Source organism: Caretta caretta, chromosome 2 (genome assembly GCF_965140235.1).
Source record: "Caretta caretta isolate rCarCar2 chromosome 2, rCarCar1.hap1, whole genome shotgun sequence".
In the NCBI taxonomy this organism is placed as follows: domain Eukaryota; kingdom Metazoa; phylum Chordata; order Testudines; family Cheloniidae; genus Caretta; species Caretta caretta.
Genome location: NC_134207.1, coordinates 214,241,130 through 214,258,402, shown reverse-complemented (window position 1 = coordinate 214,258,402; position 17,273 = coordinate 214,241,130). Strand labels below are relative to the sequence as shown.

At 45.0% G+C, this 17,273-nt stretch overlaps 2 protein-coding genes across 11 annotated transcripts in view; one reads left to right on the top strand and one right to left on the bottom strand.

The window, feature by feature from the left end:
- BZW2 (basic leucine zipper and W2 domains 2) overlaps window positions 1-2,027 on the top strand; it is a 76,438-nt gene extending 74,411 nt beyond the window's left edge. For all 10 annotated transcript variants that reach the window (XR_012667226.1, XM_048838299.2, XM_048838302.2 and 7 more), the window contains one exon: window positions 1,591-2,027. Coding sequence is in view for 9 of the 10 variants with exons in the window: in XM_048838299.2 (XP_048694256.2) it covers window positions 1,591-1,646 (56 nt within the window). In the remaining variant the exon portion in view is untranslated. The remainder of the gene's footprint in view (window positions 1-1,590) is intronic.
- Window positions 2,028-4,538: 2,511 nt separating this feature from the next.
- Window positions 4,539-17,273, bottom strand: part of LOC125631499 (uncharacterized) — a 34,345-nt gene continuing 21,610 nt past the window's right edge. The window contains exons 5-6 of the mRNA XM_075124749.1: window positions 6,489-6,645; window positions 4,539-6,395 (exon numbers count right to left, since the gene is read on the bottom strand). The gene's annotated coding sequence lies outside the window, so the exon portion shown is untranslated. The remainder of the gene's footprint in view (window positions 6,396-6,488; window positions 6,646-17,273) is intronic.

Genomic DNA, 17,273 nt, shown 5'->3' with positions numbered 1-17,273 from the left:
TAGCGGTCACAGGTCGGCTACATGCCATTGTAAGGAGTCTCATCATTCAATGCCCTCCATAAATGTATCAAGCTCAATCTCGAAGCCAATTAGGTTTTTTGCCTGCACTGCTCCCCTTGGAAGGCTGTTCCAGAACTTCACTCCTCTGCTGGTTAGAAACTTTTGTCTAATTTCCAGACTAAACTTGTGGATGGCCAGTTTATACCCATTTGTTCTTGAGTCCACATTGGTGCTTAACTTAAATAATTCCTCTCCCTTTCCGGTATTTATCCCTCTGATATATTTATAGAGAGCAATCATATCTCCCCTCAACCTTCTTTTGGTTAGGCTAAACAGGCCAAGCTCCTTGAGTCTCCTTTCATAAGACAGGTTTTCCATTCCTTGCATCATCCTAGTAGCCCTTCTCTGCACCTGTTCTAGTTTGAATTAACCTTAAACATGGAAGACCAGAATCGTACACAATAGTCCAGATGAGGTCTGACCTGTGCCTTGTACAAGGGACTAACACTTCCCTGTCTCTATTGGAAATACCTTGCCTGATGCATCCTAATACTGCATTGGCCTTTTTCACAGCCGCATCACACTGGTGGCTCATAGTCATCCTGTGATCAACCAATACACCCAGGTCTTTTTCCTCCTCTCACTTCCAACTGATACATCCCCAGCTTATAGCAAAAATTCTTGTTGTTAGTCCCTAAATGCATGACTTTGCACTATTAAATTTGGCCTGAGAAGTTTGGTTTGAAATTAAATTGCATTTGCAACATACTTTCCTCAGAGGCGAACAATAAGTCAGAGATTCAGCATAATGTAAACTTTTTCACTTGATTTTAGTTGGCAGTTTGGGAGTGTGTGGTGGTTTATTTAGATTTTTGATAGCAAATATTTGACATGCATCTCAGTCTAATTGTACTGCCATCTATAGTTTTGTGAACAGACTGCATCGTGATAGTTTTCAGAAACTGATTTATTTGACAGAGCACATCAGCTGCAGTATGTAACTTGTATTCTGGACAGCAGCAATCCCACCTGGACATATAGATTAGAGTTATACATGGATAGTTATTGTTTTTTATTAAATTTAACCAGTGTATACTTGAACTCACTTTATTTTGTGGGAAAGTTAGGTCTAGATTATCCATAGTGACCCAATTCTGTTCTAAATCTAGACCTGTACAACTGAAATAGATGGAGTATAACTGAGAGTAGAATAAAGTGTTCTGTCTGCAGTATTCAGAGTGGTAGCCGTGTTAGTCTGTAGCAGCAAAAACAAAGAGGAGTCCTTGTGGCACCTTAGAGACTAACAAATTTATTTGGGCATAAGCTTGGGTTTTAGCCCACAGAAGCTTATGCCCAAATAAATTTGTTAGTCTCTAAGGTGCCACAAGGATTCCTGTTTGTTTTTGTCTGCAGTTTGTTTCTTGCTGAGCCACTTTCCATGTCTGCCATCTCTTCCTAGGAAACATGAGGCAAATCTTTATTCATATCTTTTATTATTGCTATTTACAGGAATAATGATATAACTGTCACTGTAAATCCTGTTCAAAAAGAGCTGAAAAGTTTTATTTTTTTTTTCTTTTTACCTCATAGAATCAGAATCCGAAGGCGAGGAGAACGAAGATGGCTCAACAAAGCACAATCTCTAGGCTACTGTCAAAGGGTCTTTGGGAATGCTGTACTGTTAGAGCAAAACAGGTTTTACTTCAAGGTTAGGCTTTCCTTTTGTTTAGAAGAATCAAGTTCTTTAATGGAGCCCTGAGGCATTGGATGCTCTCCTTGGGACTCCACCTAAGTTAGTGTACAGTGAGTCAGAGTTAAAAACATTCAGTAAGGAGCCATACAGGAAAAGTGAAATTAAATACTTATGGACTCCCTTTTTATCAGCAGTCTTTTTAGGTCCTGTGGCATGTGAACACTCCTGTGTCTGTTTATAGAATTGGTGGATCTGTGTTTGTAGCTTAATACTAGCTTGTGTAGGTGACTTGACACCACCACATTTTTTTGTATAAATGGCTTTTTGTATCTTAGTTCATTTGTTCTCAGTGCCTTTGTTTCATAGACTTATTGTCTGCCACTAAACGCATTCAGATTTCTTGTTCCTTAGGTGAAAACTGAGCAACAGGCTATTCTGAGACTTCCTCTACTCCTTTTTTTGTATTTTTAAAGTTCACTATTCACAAAACCACAGTCAGTTAAGGATAGGCAGCAAGCCCATTTTTTCTCCTCCTCAATTTTCTCTGATCCAGTGTGGTTCTGGTCAGACTATCCAGATACCCGGACTTGGTATTCTCAATTTGCCCATCACTCAAAGAAAATGCAAAACTGCAACCTGTGTTGATCTGGACCTTTACATGTGCAAGATTTGCATGTGAAACAAATCAATATTGTGGGCTCAATCTAATGGCATGCAATGATCGGTAACCACCAGATTTTCATGAACAAAATAATTATACATATAAATCTGGTGGTTGCCAATTTAAATATGTAACTGAAATTTCCACGTGCAGATTAGAGATTTCCTATATGACTGTGTAGGTTAAGGTCCTGTCCCCCCACTAGTCACTTGTGCAAAGAAACATCCCTATTCACCCCATAAAACCAGCGTTCTTATATCTATTTCATTGGTCTAGATATTTCACTGTTCGCTATTCCAATACCTCCACAATAACTGTAATACAAAGAGAGGCACCTTCATGATAGCTTGAATGCAAATAACTTTTAAAATGTATGTTCTATACTTAAATCTCTTAACTGATCTGAAGTCTTTGCTATGGTAATAGACATATGAAGACTAAAAATAATGGTGTTGTGAAAAGCTACTGCAAGTGTGCACTTCACAATTTTCAAATATACAAACTTTCATTTGTTATTTTAATATAAAAGTGTTAAGTCCACATTGTGGTGAATGATCCTAGTAGGGTTTAGAAAGTCGGCTTTAATTATAGAAGGGCATAAGAGCATCCTTAACTAGAAAAGTAGCAATGTATTTTGCAGTTAGTAACTCTAAAACTACCCAACAGACTGGGGAGGGGGCGTTTGAAAAGTATTATATGCAAATAGTTCCTGGAGTGCATCCAAAGGGTAAATTCTTGTCTCCGTATATACCCAGACTTAACTGCAGGCAGCATGCATCAAGCAGAGAATAAATTCCCTTGTATGCCACCTTTCAGCCAAGAACAACAGTTTTGCAGCAGAAATTGATTTTACAGAATATATAAAATAGACTTTTTCAGTAACTATAGTAGCACTAGCAGACACCAGGATAATCACATTATTTACAATGGAAAACTGATGCAATGACAGAACACAGCTGGACCTAAAGGGGTTCTTAATGTGTGCAGACACAAACTTACCACGATCATTACTGCCCTTGGGTGGTATTTGCATAAGCTCTGCTGCTGAACTGTTAAACTTATTTAGCAGCAGCATTATATCAAAGCAAAGACAGTATGCATAAAATGACCATACAGTTAGGGTATGCAAAAGATTATACATTTGTGTTAACCTGAAAATCAGGATGCCTTCAAAGGTGCCAATCCATCATAATGTGCAAAAAGGTATAATAATCCTGCCTTCAGTGTGTGTGTGTCTATATCCAGCCTTCAGAGTGTGTGTGTGTGTGTCTGTCTCTCTCTATATATCCTGCCTTCAGTGTGTGTGTGTGTGTTTGTCTGTCTCTCTCTAGTCACACACATACACATTGAAGGCAGGATTATTATACCTTTTTGCACATTATGCTGGATTGGCACCTTTGAAGGCATCTTTGATGACCTTGTCGAAGGAGGGCATGACAACCATGCTCACAAAATGTATATGCACCTTTTACCTTCCCTAAAAATCTTTGTCTATTGGAAAAAGGGACATGTCCACATGCATGTGCAGTTATAGATCTTTCATGTCCAGGTACAGGTACTGTGTGGATATGTGTAAGCTACTGGTTACTGTGTTGTGTCCCCCTTGGTGCCTGATGCAAAGAGAAGGTGAGCCTGTTAAAGCCCCCACCAACAAATAACTGGCTCTATAGTTCAAGCTGTAGAGACTCATGCTTTTAGCTTTGGGGTTCCCTTCTGCAATCCCTGGAATCACTCCAGATTGCAACTTTCACATATGTCCAGGTGTTTTGGATGCAACAGGTGAATTGTCCTTTAAAGCTCTTGTCCAGAGTATGTTCGGGAAGCTGAATGTTGTGCTCCTAGATAAGTATTTTTAGAATAGCTTTTCCTCAAAATGAATTGATGCATTAAAGTATATATAAATTAAGACCTTGACAAAAGTCTCAAATGAGAATTTGGGCAACACATTGAATTTAACTTTTTGAGAAGGGGGTGGAGGACAACGTTTACCTTGATTTTGATTTCCTGACTGTTGTCAAAAGCTCAGCGTTATTGGAACACAACATTTAATATCAACAGTTCATATCCCTCTGCTGGAGATATGCAGACTTGGATCAACACTGCAAGTGCCATTAAGATCCAGGGTTAGTCTTTGAATGTGTGATTGTTGAATAAGAATGTTCTGTATATAAATATGCTTCATAGTACAATAGGACACAATACATTGCATTTTATTTCAAAATATCAGTAGACGTGTTTAAATGGTAGAACTAAAAATATCAATCTCCTCTTTAAAATAGACCACCATGTAGGGAAGGAGCCTGGGTGTGAACTTGGAGGGTTGTTGGGTATAGGTGGGAAAAGTATGGAACAGGTTTTTTTTGGGGGGGGGGAGGGGGAGGGATTATTAGGAAGCTTCCCCCATGCAGACCCAAAAAAGCTAAGCAGTCATTAACTCTACTGAAGCTGTCAGTGCACATCATCTTTGAAGATGAATAGCCTGTGATTTTTAAAGAAGTTTTAGAAAATTTGAATCCTTAATCTTTGGCTGATACAGGACAGCACAGAAAAAGTTATTTGTGAGGGCGTGCTTTTAAGATTTAACACTACAATTTGACAGCTCCACACAGAGATACTTGGACTGCTGCTGTGAGTGTGGTTTGGTGGATGGGTAATGTGTACTACTGGAGGAATTCTGTGCCACTATGCAATGTAGAATTTGTGCACAATTAATGTTATGTACAGAATTTCATGTGTGTCGTGTCCTCCCCCCCCCCCCCTCCCGAATTGGGGCTGCAGTGCTGCTGGTGGCCATTAGGGGCTGATGGACTCTGCAGAGCCCAGCTCACAGTGAGTGGAGCACCCAGCCTGGTGTGGATGGAGGCTCTGAACACTGTGGCTGCCCAGCTTTGATCATCTTCCACTCGGGGACAGGAGAGGGCCCAGGAGACCCATCTCTGGCAAAGGGTGAGGGAGGGTAGGGCCACACAGTGTCCCCCAGTGGGATAGTAAATAAGCTGGGGGGAGTAAAGGCTTTGGGCTAGGGCAGTGCTAGTGTGTGCACTGGGGGTGGTGGCCTGCAGCTGGGCTCTGGAGGAAGGGGTCCCGGGTGTCTGGGCTCTGGGAATGCCCCACAGCTGGGCTGAGGGGGGTGTGGGTGTCTGGGCTCTGGGGGGCACCACACAGCACCCTCCAGCACTCCCCAACTGGAACTGAGTTGTCATAGCAGTTTCTTGAACTCTCTACTCCTGGGGGAATCTTTTGTTGTTGTTGTTGACTGTAATGTTGACATACTTGTTGACAGGTATTTTGAAATAAATTACCAAAATAATTGAAACTGAAGAGATTATGGTATATTGTGGTGTTTTGACAAATGAAATATGCGGCATTTTAAAATATTGTGTGCCGAATTTTTAATTTTTTGGCACAGAAGTCCCCCAGGAGTAAATGTGGTGTGGCCAAGGGACTATATTACCTGTGCGACAATCTCACCAGCAGGGGAAGGGAGTTAGATGGACTGCTGCCAAAATTGCTTGGGGGAGGGTGTATTTTATGCTTAATTTACATATGTAATGCTGACAGCCCCTGTCATTGTTAGCCAGGATCAAACTTGTGATCACTGGAGCTTAATGCATGAGCTTCTATTGTATGAGCTAAAAGACACATCTCTCTTATAGCCAAAGCTTTAGCAGACTCATCAACTCTAGCTGTTCTAACTACCACTAGAGGGCGATAGAGTGCCACACCAAGCAGGCATGGGCCACACACTCACTCTCTCACTTGCTGTGTTTCCCCAAGTTTGTCTGTTTTCTTCTCCCCAGTAAAGATTTATTTGAGTGTAAACAGTCTTGGAGTGGGGAAGTTCTGTCTGATAAGGGCATCTGTTTAGTTTTTGCAGGTTTCTGGGTGAGGGCTTAAGGCAGTTTAGTTTTGTCAAGAGGGAGCCAAAATATATTGAATCTGACCCTTTTTGCTGCCAATAATCACAAGATAGAAGGGTTAAACACATCTGCATCTGAAGCATCTAGGTCTCCACCCATAGGTTCCAAAATTATTCAGTGCCTATATAAAAAAAAAAAAGGCCCTTTTTAAATAGCTGAATTTCAAAGTACAGTTTAAAAAGTCTCAACCTCATCCATGGTAATGGAAATATACCAAGAAAAGGGCTTCCACAAAGGAGTCATTTTATTCATAGTGCCATTTCATCAGTATGTCTTCCAATGGTCATTTTTCAGAATGGAGAGAGGTAAATGCTGGTGTCCCCCAGGGGTCTGTACTGGGACCGGTACTGTTCAACGTATTCATAAATGAGCTGGAAAAAGAGGTAAACAGTGAGGTGGCAAAATTTGCTGATGATACAAAACTACTCAAGATAGTTAAGTCCAAAGCAGACTTCACTGCGAAGAGTTATAAAGGGATCTTACAAAACTTGGGTGACTGGGCAATAAAATGGCAGATGAAATTCAATGTTGATAAAAGTGAAGTAATACACATTGGAAAACATAATCCTAACTATATGTATAAAATGATGGGGTCTAAATTAGCTGTTACCACTCAAGAAAGAGATCTTGGAGTCATTGTGGATAGTTCTCTGAAAACATCCACTCAATGTGCAGCGGCAGTCAAAAAAGCGAACAGATTGTTGGACATCATTAAGAAAGGGATAGATAATAAGACAGAAAATATCACATTGCCTCTATATAAATCCATGGTACACCCACATCTTGAATACTGCGTGTAGATGTGGTTGCCCCATCGCAAAAAAGATATATTTGGAATTGGAAAAGGTTCAGAAAAGGGCAACAAAATGATTAGTGGTTTGAGGAAAGGGTTTTAAAACTGGGACTTTTCAGCTTGGAAAAGAGATGACTGGGGGGGATATGATTGAGGTCTATAAATTCATGACTGGTGTGGAGAAAGTAAATAAGGAAATGTTATTTACTCATAACACAAGAATTAGGGGTCACCAAATGAAATTAATAGGCAGCAGAATAGGCAGCTAAAAAAAGTATTTCTTCACACAATGTACAGTCAACCTGTAGAACTCTTTGCCAGAGGATGTTGTGAAGGCCAAGACTATAGCAGGAGTAAAAAAAGAACTAGATAAATTCATGAAGGATAGGTCCATCATTGGCTATTAGCCAGGATAGGCAGGGATAGTGTTTCTAGCCTGTTTGCCAGAAGCTCGGAATGGGCAATAGGGGATGGATCAGTTTATGATTACCTGTCTGTTCATTCCCTCTTCGGCATCTGGAGTTGGCCACTGTCAGAAGACAGGATACTTGGCCAAATGCACCTTTGGTCTGACCTAGTATGGCCATTCTCATGTAACACACAGTTGTGTCTGTATGTCTTATGTATAGAAAAGGGCACATGTTGATACACCACAGATTTTTTTATTTTCATTTTTTCTTTTGAATTTTGTTTAAAAATTCTGGATCAAATCCTGAAAGCTGCTGTGTACCCACTGTCATAATTCAGGTAACTGCCCCTATATTACCCTGCTGTAGTTCACCAAAATCATCTGGTTTTAGGCTCCCAGCTGTCGCCTTCTGGGCCAGAGAATTGCATGTCTCTCCCTCCTCACTGGGGTTTTTCCAAGCTACACAGTTCCCTGTCTACACTGTGATATCCCCAGCAACCCAGATTGCTTGAAAGGCCAGCATCTGTGCTTTGCTTTGCTTTATCTACAGAGGCTACGCCCAGTGTATTTCCCACAGTTACAAGCTACCACGCAGGTCTTTGCAAACAAGCACATTTACACTTGAGGTGAAAGCGTTACAGAGAAAACAATAAAGAACCTACCTGCATTCTAAAAAGCTTAGCAGGGGTCATCCCAACTCCAAACCTTGGCTCTGGTAGGTGTCAGTCCTTCAAAACCCACAACTGTTCCCCCATGCTTACAAGTTCAGAACTGTCTCCTGTGATATGCCCACCATGAACAGAGGTGGATTAAGATTTATTGGGGCCCTAGCCACAAAGAACATTTGGGCCCCGTACACACACCCCCACGGGGCCCCCTGCTCCTCCCTGTCTCACTATGGCTCTACACCTTGCCTAGCCAGAAGCCAGGCCATGGTAAGAGCTGCCCAGAGGGTCTGGGCTGCTGTAGGGAGCACCTGTCCTGGACCGCACACCCTGGGGGGCAGGAACATGGGCCAGGGGCTGCTCTCTGGCACCCTTGCTCCTTGACCAGGGCAGGTGGAGGGTCCGGGGCTCCCCAGAGCTGTCCAGGCTTCCTGGACCGCTCTAACCACAGTCTAGGGTGACTATATGCCCTGTTTTGGCCAGGACAGTCCCCTTTTTAAGCCCTACCCTGGATATTCTGACTTTTTTTGCAAAACTGAGCAATTGTCCATCATCAGTTGGCAAGAACAAATGGGACAATTTTACTAAAAAGGGGCTCGGGAGTGGGGCAGCTCCACATAGGGGGGCCAGGGAGCCCCCTACAAGGGAAGGTCTGTTTACAAATACAGGGAGGAAGGGAGCAGTGGGTGTACATATTTCAAAGAGGGGAAATTTTGGCAGTCTAAAAGTCCCATTCAAATAGGCAAGGAATGAATCTGGTGAGAGAGGAGCAGAGAAAAGCCTAGATAGCTTATATGTAATGTATTGGGTTGGCTGGAAAAGTCTTTTTAAAAAATCAGCTGTGAGAGGAAACCAGCTAGGTATTGAGGACAACTGCCTTTATTGTTTTAAATAAGCTAGAACTGACTATCTTATTGCAACTGGTTTAATTAAGAAAAATATGTAATAATTTAAAATACTTCAATTGTTCCTGTCTAACTTAGATACAATATGTAAATTTTCTTTTTCAAATGGTTGGAGAAGCTGATGTAGTCAGAGTGTCTGGGTACTGGCTGTGGATCCAGAAACATGAGTTCTTTTCCTTGCTAGGGGATCTTTTCTTGCTGCATAACTTTGCGTTGTTGAGTTTCTAAATCATAAAATAATTTTTACTTACTTACCTCCCAGCAGGGAGTGAGGATTAATTATTTAGCTTTTATAAAGCAGCTTGTAGTTTAAAAACACTAAATATAAGCTACGTATTTATTGGAAAAATACTAGATTGTAAGTTGCTCAGGGCAGAATCTAAAACACTAATATAAGATAGGCAGCGCAGAAATAAATATGAATGAAAAAAATGGTTCAATGCACTAAAAATGTGGCTATCTTAAAGTTGTCATCTTTTCAATAAAGTGTTTGGTTTTGAATTAATAACCCCGCTGATACTTGTGACAGTAGTTTTGGAGCCTGGCGTTTCAGGTGAGTGAGTGTGGACAGCTGCAGCTAGCTGAACACATAATACAGCATTATGCCACGGAACTCTGCCCAAGTGCCAAATATTGTAATAGCTGAGACACGAGGCTTTTTATTAAAACAGTATTGTCTATTGGTAAGTGTTGGAGACTGGGAGTCAGGACTCTTGAGTTCTCTAACGAGCAGGGTGGCCAATTTTGGTTGAACATATTCCGGGCGGTTTCATCACATGACATTTAATTAAAGATTAATCTTTAATTCCTGGAGACTCCAGGACAATCTTGGAGGGTTGGCAGCCCTACTAACTAGCAGTGATAACTGATTCACTTTGTGCTTGACTGTAGGCAATTTACTTAACCTCTGTGTGTTTTACTATACCTGTGTGTAAAATGGTGGGGGGCAGGCGGAAGGGCTCGGGGGGAGGCAGCTCTGTGCAAGAGGTGAAGGGAAGGGAGAGAGGGGCTTGGGGCAGGGGGAGCTCCTCACAGAAGGGAGGGGAGAGGAGAGATGGGTTGGCGGGAGAAGTTCCACTTGGGGGAGAGAGGGACTTGAGGGGCCAGCTCTGTGGAGAAAGAGGGAGAAGGAGAGCAGCTTGGCCAGCTCTGCACGGGGGTTGGGAGGAAGAGAATATGTTCACCCTACCACAGCTCTGGTATCTGGCCTGGCCAGGGGGTGGGACCTCAGGGGAAGAGGAGGAGCAGGGCGGCGGGTCCAGAGTTCCGCCAGCGGGGGCTCCCAAATTGGCCAGGGCCCATGGGCACAGGCCCCATCAGCCCATGTGGTAATCTGCTACGGACAATGAATAGCTCAGTCTTCCATTAACAGAGCTTGAACCTTTGATTGTGAGCCTCCAGGATTAGGTGATCAGCAGACAATCACCCTCTCCTCAGAGCATGACTTCAAGAGGCCGAGTTCTTGTGTAACCAGAGCTGGGGAATTTGCAATAACCTCTCCCTAGGTATTCCCCAGGAAATCCATTTAACATTTATTGTCCCACAAGTCCATTCTTGTCTGGCACAATTTCAATATAGTCCTTTGAACCCTCTGCCTCACATCACATCTCCCACCTAGAGTGGTAACATACAATCCAGGCCCATAATAATACATAAACCATTCATTTAATACAATGGACCCCAAAGATACTTAACCTTAATTCAGTAATGTCTCTTGAGGATGTGGCAGGACGTTGCCAGATCTGTCTGACCTACAGCTATCTTTCTAAGCATCAGCAGAGCACCTCCCAAAATATTTATGGATTCAATACCACAGCACCCTTAGGCACAGAAATAAGTGTCTTTTTTTAAAAAAAAACTGATTAGAATGTGAGAGACAGATTAAATGACCTTCCCAAAGTCACAGCCGCAGTCTGTGGCAGGGCTGGGAACGGTTCTTCTGAGTGCCTGTTAGTGCCTTACATGACCATCCTTCTTCCTATCAGTGGGAGTTTCAGATGCTCAGCCCTTTTTAGTCCTTATTTGCATGCATGGTTAAACAAGAGCTTTTCCTACTCCATAGAAAGCTTTGGTTTGTGAGTGAGCTCAGAGGTCACTATGTGTGACGGCTGCATTAGTTGTGAAGGCAGGTTGCTTGTTTGTTTTCACAAGGCTGTTAGGATACCACAGCTCTCTAACGCATGGCGTGGTATTGGCAATGATCACAGCAGTGATGTAGCTGCTAGAAGATCTCCAGTAAACTAAAACACCAGTTTTTGAAAGGTAGGAAAAAGCCACCCTCTGTGACCTGATGGGTTAGGCACCAGGACAACACAGTTTATGCACTCTTAGCCCTGGTCTACACTAGGACTTTAGGTCGAATTTAGCAGCGTTAAATTGATGTAAACCTGCACCCGTCCACACAATGAAGCCCTTTATTTCGACTTAAAGGGCTCTTAAAATCGATTTCCTTACTCCACCCCTGACAAGTGGATTAGTGCTTAAATCGACGTTGCCGGCTCGAATTTGGGGTACTGTGGACACAATTCGATGGTATTGGCCTCCGGGAGCTATCCCAGAGTGCTCCATTGTGACCGCTCTGGACAGCACTCTCAACTCAGATGCACTGGCCAGGTAGACAGGAAAAGAACCGCGAACTTTTTAATCTCATTTCCTGTTTGGTCAGCGTGGCAAGCTGCAGGTGACCATGCAGAGCTCATCAGCACAGGTGACCATGATGGAGTCCCAGAATCGCAAAAGAGCTCCAGCATGGACCGAATGGGAGGTACGAGATCTGATCGCTGTTTGGGGAGAGGAAGCCGTGCTATCAGAACTCCGTTCCAGTTTTCGAAATGCCAAAACCTTTGTCAAAATCTCCCAGGGCATGAAGGACAGAGGCCATAACAGGGAACCGAAGCAGTGCCGCGTGAAACTGAAGGAGCTGAGGCAAGCCTACCAGAAAACCAGAGAGGCGAACAGCCGCTCTGGGTCAGAGCCCCAAACATGCCGCTTCTATGATGAGCTGCATGCCATTTTAGGGGGTTCAGCCACCACTACCCCAGCTGTGTTGTTTGACTCCTTCAATGGAGATGGAGGCAATACGGAAGCAGGTTTTGGGGACGAAGAAGATGATGATGATGAGGAGGTTGTAGATAGCTCACAGCAAGCAAGCGGAGAAACCGGTTTTCCCGACAGCCAGGAACTGTTGACCTAGACCTGGAGCCAGTACCCCCCGAACCCACCCAAGGCTGCCTCCTGGACCCAGCAGGCGGAGAAGGGACCTCTGGTGAGTGTACCTTTTAAAATACTATACATGGTTTAAAAGCAAGCATGTGAAAGGATTACTTTGCCCTGGCATTTGCGGTTCTCCTAGATGTAGTCCTAAAGCCTTTGCAAAAGGTTTCTGGGGAGGGCAGCCTTATTGCGTCCTTCATGGTAGGACACTTTACCACTCCAGGCCAGTAACACGTACTCGGGAATCATTGTAGAACAAAGCATTGCAGTGTATGTTTGCTGGCATTCAAACAACATCCGTTCTTTATCTCTGTGTTATCCTCAGGAGAGTGAGATATAATTCATGGTCACCTGGTTGAAATAGAGTGCTTTTCTTCAGGGGACACTCAGAGGAGCCCATTCCTGCTGGGCTGTTTGCCTGTGGCTAAACAGAAATGTTCCCCGCTGTTAGCCACAGGGAGGGGGGAAGGTTGAGGGGGTAGTCACGCGGTGGGAGGAGGCAAAATGCGACCTTGTAACGAAAGCACATGTGCTATGTATGTAATGTTAACAGCAAGGTTTACCCTGAAAGAGTGTAGCCACTGTTTTATAAAATGTGTCTTTTTAAATACCGCTGTCCCTTTTTTTTTCTCCACCAGCTGCATGTGTTTCAATGATCACAGGATCTTCTCCTTCCCAGAGGCTAGTGAAGCTTAGAAAGAAAAAAAAACGCACTCGCGATAAAATGTTCTCCGAGCTCATGCTGTCCTCCCACACTGACAGAGCACAGACGAATGCGTGGAGGCAAATAATGTCAGAGTGCAGGAAAGCACAAAATGACCGGGAGGAGAGGTGGCGGGCTGAAGAGAGTAAGTGGCGGGCTGAAGAGAGTAAGTGGCGGGCTGAAGACAGGGCTGAAGCTCAAATGTGGCGGCAGCGTGATGAGAGGAGGCAGGATTCAATGCTGAGGCTGCTGCAGGACCAAACCAGTATGCTCCAGTGTATGGTTGAGCTGCAGCAAAGGCAGCTGGAGCACAGACTGCCACTGCTGCCCCTCTGTAACCAACCGCCCTCCTCCCCAAGTTCCATAGCCTCCACACCCAGACGCCCAAGAACGCGGTGGGGGGGCCTCCGGCCAACCAGCCACTCCACCACAGAGGATTGCCCAAAAAAAAGAAGGCTATCATTCAATAAATTTTAAAGTTGTAAACTTTTAAAGTGCTGTGCTTAAAGTGCTGTGTGGCATTTTCCTTCCCTCCTCCACCACCCCTCCTGGGCTACCTTGGTAGTCATCCCCCTATTTGTGTGATGAATGAATAAAGAATGCATGAATGTGAAGCAACAATGACTTTATTGCCTCTGCAAGCGGTGATTGAAGGGAGGAGGGGCGGGTGGTTAGCTTACAGGGAGGTAGAGTGAACCAAGGGGCGGGGGGTTTCATCAAGGAGAAACAAACAGAACTTTTACACCGTAGCCTGGCCAGTCATGAAACTGGTTTTCAAAGCTTCTCTGATGCGTACTGCGCCCTCCTGTGCTCTTCTAACCGCCCTGGTGTCTGGCTGCGCGTAACCAGCAGCCAGGCGATTTGCCTCAACCTCCCACCCCGCCATAAACGTCTCCCCCTTACTCTCACAGATATTGTGGAGCACACAGCAAGCAGTAATAACAGTGGGAATATTGGTTTCGCTGAGGTCTAAGCGAGTCAGTAAACTGCGCCAGCGCGCCTTTAAACGTCCAAATGCACATTCTACCACCATTCTGCACTTGCTCAGCCTGTAGTTGAACAGCTCCTGACTACTGTCCAGGCTGCCTGTGTACGGCTTCATGAGCCATGGCATTAAGGGGTAGGCTGGGTCCCCAAGGATACATATAGGCATTTCAACATCCCCAACAGTTATTTTCTGGTCTGGAATAAAGTCCCTTCCTGCAGCTTTTGAAACAGACCAGAGTTCCTGAAGATGCGAGCGTCATGCACCTTTCCCAGCCATCCCACGTTAATGTTGGTGAAACGTCCCTTGTGATCCACCAGAGCTTGCAGCACTATTGAAAAGTACCCCTTGCGGTTTATGTACTCGGCGGCTTGGTGCTCCGGTGCCAAGATAGGGATATGGGTTCCGTCTATAGCCCCACCACAGTTAGGGAATCCCATTGCAACAAAGCCATCCACTATGACCTGCACATTTCCCAGGGTCACTACCCTTGATATCAGCAGATCTTTGATTGCGTGGGCTACTTGCATCACAGCAGCCCCCACAGTAGATTTGCCCACTCCAAATTGATTCCCAACTGACCGGTAGCTGTCTGGCGTTGCAAGCTTCCACAGGGCTATCGCCACTCGTTTCTCAACTGTGAGGGCTGCTCTCATCTTGGTATTCATGCGCCTCAGGGCAGGGGAAAGCAAGTCACAAAGTTCCATGAAAGTGCCCTTACGCATGCGAAAGTTTCGCAGCCACTGGGAATCGTCCCAGACCTGCAACACTATGCGTTCCCACCAGTCTGTGCTTGTTTCCCGAGCCCAGAATCGGCGTTCCACAGCATGAACCTGCCCCATTAGCACCATGATGCATGCATTGGCAGGGCCCATGCTTTCAGAGAAATCTGTGTCCATGTCCTGATCACTCACCTCACTCACTCCTGATCAGTCGCCTCCTCGCCCGGTATCGCTTTGCCAGGTTCTGGTGCTGCATATACTGCTGGATAATGCGTGTGGTGTTTAATGTGCTCCTAATTGCTAAAGTGAGCTGAGCGGCCTCCATGCTTGCCTTGGTATGGCGTCCGCACAGAAAAAAGGCGCGGAACGATTGTCTGCCGTTGCTCTGACGGAGGGAGGGGCGACTGACGACACGGCTTACAGGGTTGGCTTCAGGGAGCTAAAATCAACAAAGGGGGTGCCTGTACATCAAGGAGTATTTCAGGCAGGACTTCACGGAGGGTTCCAATAAGAAATGGTGCACCTAAGTTATTGTTCTTATTGGAACAAGGAGGTTAGCCTGGCCTCTGACTGATACATGCCTAGATTTACCTCGCTGCACCTTCTCTGTGAGTGACTGCAGTGTGACCTAGAGGAATGAGTCCCCTAGACAGGGGAGGAGGCAAATGAGTACAAAACAAATCTGGTCTATTTCTTGTTTTGACCCACTCCATCTATCTTTTACATCTTTGGCTGGCAGCAGACGGTGCAGAAAGACTGCATGCCATCCACATCTCATGGCTGCTCGGCAGAAGATGGTACAGTACGACTGCTAGCCATCCCCATCTCTTGCCTGCCTGGCAGAAGATGGTACAATACGACTGCTAGCAATCCTCATCTCTTGCCTGCCTGGCAGAAGATGGTACAGTACGACTGCTAGCAGTCCGTATCGCCTGCCCGCTCACCATAAGACGGTTCAATAGGACTGACTGCAGGCAGGACTAAAGAGAATGACCTGGTCAAGTCACTCCAAATTTAGTCCCTGCACCCATGTCTGCCCAGGCGCTCCCAGCCGACGTGGCCAGGAGCACCTCGGACATGACGATGACAGCTACCAGTCGTACTGTACCGTCTGCTGCCACAAGGCAAGGGGTTGCTGCTACTGTGTAGCAATGCCGTACCGCGTCTGCCAGCACCCAGGAGACATAGGGTGACGGTTACCTGAGCGGGCTCCATGCTTGCTGTGGTATGGCGTCTGCACAGGTAACTCAGGAAAAAAGGCGCGAAATGATTGTCTGCCCTTGCTTTCACGGAGGGAGGGAGGGAACGGGGGCCTGACGATATGTACCCAGAACCACCCGCGACAATGTTTTAGCCCCATCAGGCATTGGGATCTCAACCCAGAATTCCAATGGGCAGCGGAGACTGTGGGAACTGTGGGATAGCTACCCACAGTGCAACGCTCCGGAAGTCGACTCTAGCCTCGGTACTGTGGAAGCGCTCTGCCGAGTTAATGCACTTAATGCACTTAGAGCATTTTCTGTGGGGACACACACACTCGAATATATAAAACCGATTTCTAAAAAACCGACTTCTATAAATTCGACCTTATTCTGTAGTGTAGACATACCCTCACACACATATGGTCCAGCGCAGCACACACTTGATTCAATGCAGAAATACTTTGGGTAGCCTCTTTGCCACATATCAAAAGCAGTGCCATGAAGAGACTAGCCCTGCCTCTGGAGCCTCAGTTGGTTAGTGAGCTAGCTGAAAATCCCACCCTGACTTCCTGCTGCTAGTGCTCCACCAGTTGGAGGATGGGATCTGGGAAAAGGAGACTGCACGGTGTGGGCTACAACCACGGACTATCTGTTGCTGCTACTGTAGGCCCAAAGAGTCTGACAGGCCAGGGAATAACCCAGGTATGTCTCCAGTGCGAAAGAGACACTCCTAATCTGGGGTGTAAGGTTGGAAGGACATGTTGGATGTCTGCAGGTTGGAGTGTTATTAATTGAATTAGGATTCCTTTATTTGTTAGGTGTCCGCAATTTACTGCACTATACCTCTACTGTATAATAGCTGTGGGTAATTAACCACAAGTGACTGTCCTTAATTGTTCCTCTTAATGGTCTGGGTTCTGTCCATCCCAGAAGTGGCTGATAAAAACAGCAGGATACATCTGTGTTTTGTAATATCCCTAGGTAAATTTCTACTTCCTCAAAGGTTGCCAAAGGGTTATGCACCCTAGGCAAGCGGGTGATAATTTGGGATGATCCAGACAAAAAGACCTCCAGTTCATGCTTTATGAAGGATTTTCTTTGACAATGGATTTTAATCTGTACAGCACAAAAGAAGGCTCACTTCTTAGGTACAGCTGTCATTCAGCAATCATGGAGCTGGTCCTTAGAAGTTACTTTATTCTCCAGCCCTGATTTTAATTTCTATCAGCAGAGTGCAGTTTCTGAATTGTAACATTTGAGGCCCTTGATGGCCTTCACCGACATTGCCAGCAATGAGCACTGGAGCTAATGATGGATCATCTAATGTGAAAGGGCTGTAGGGTGACAGCATCATTTTGCATCTTGAATCTGTCACTTCCATGTTGCCTAGCTGCTAGAATCC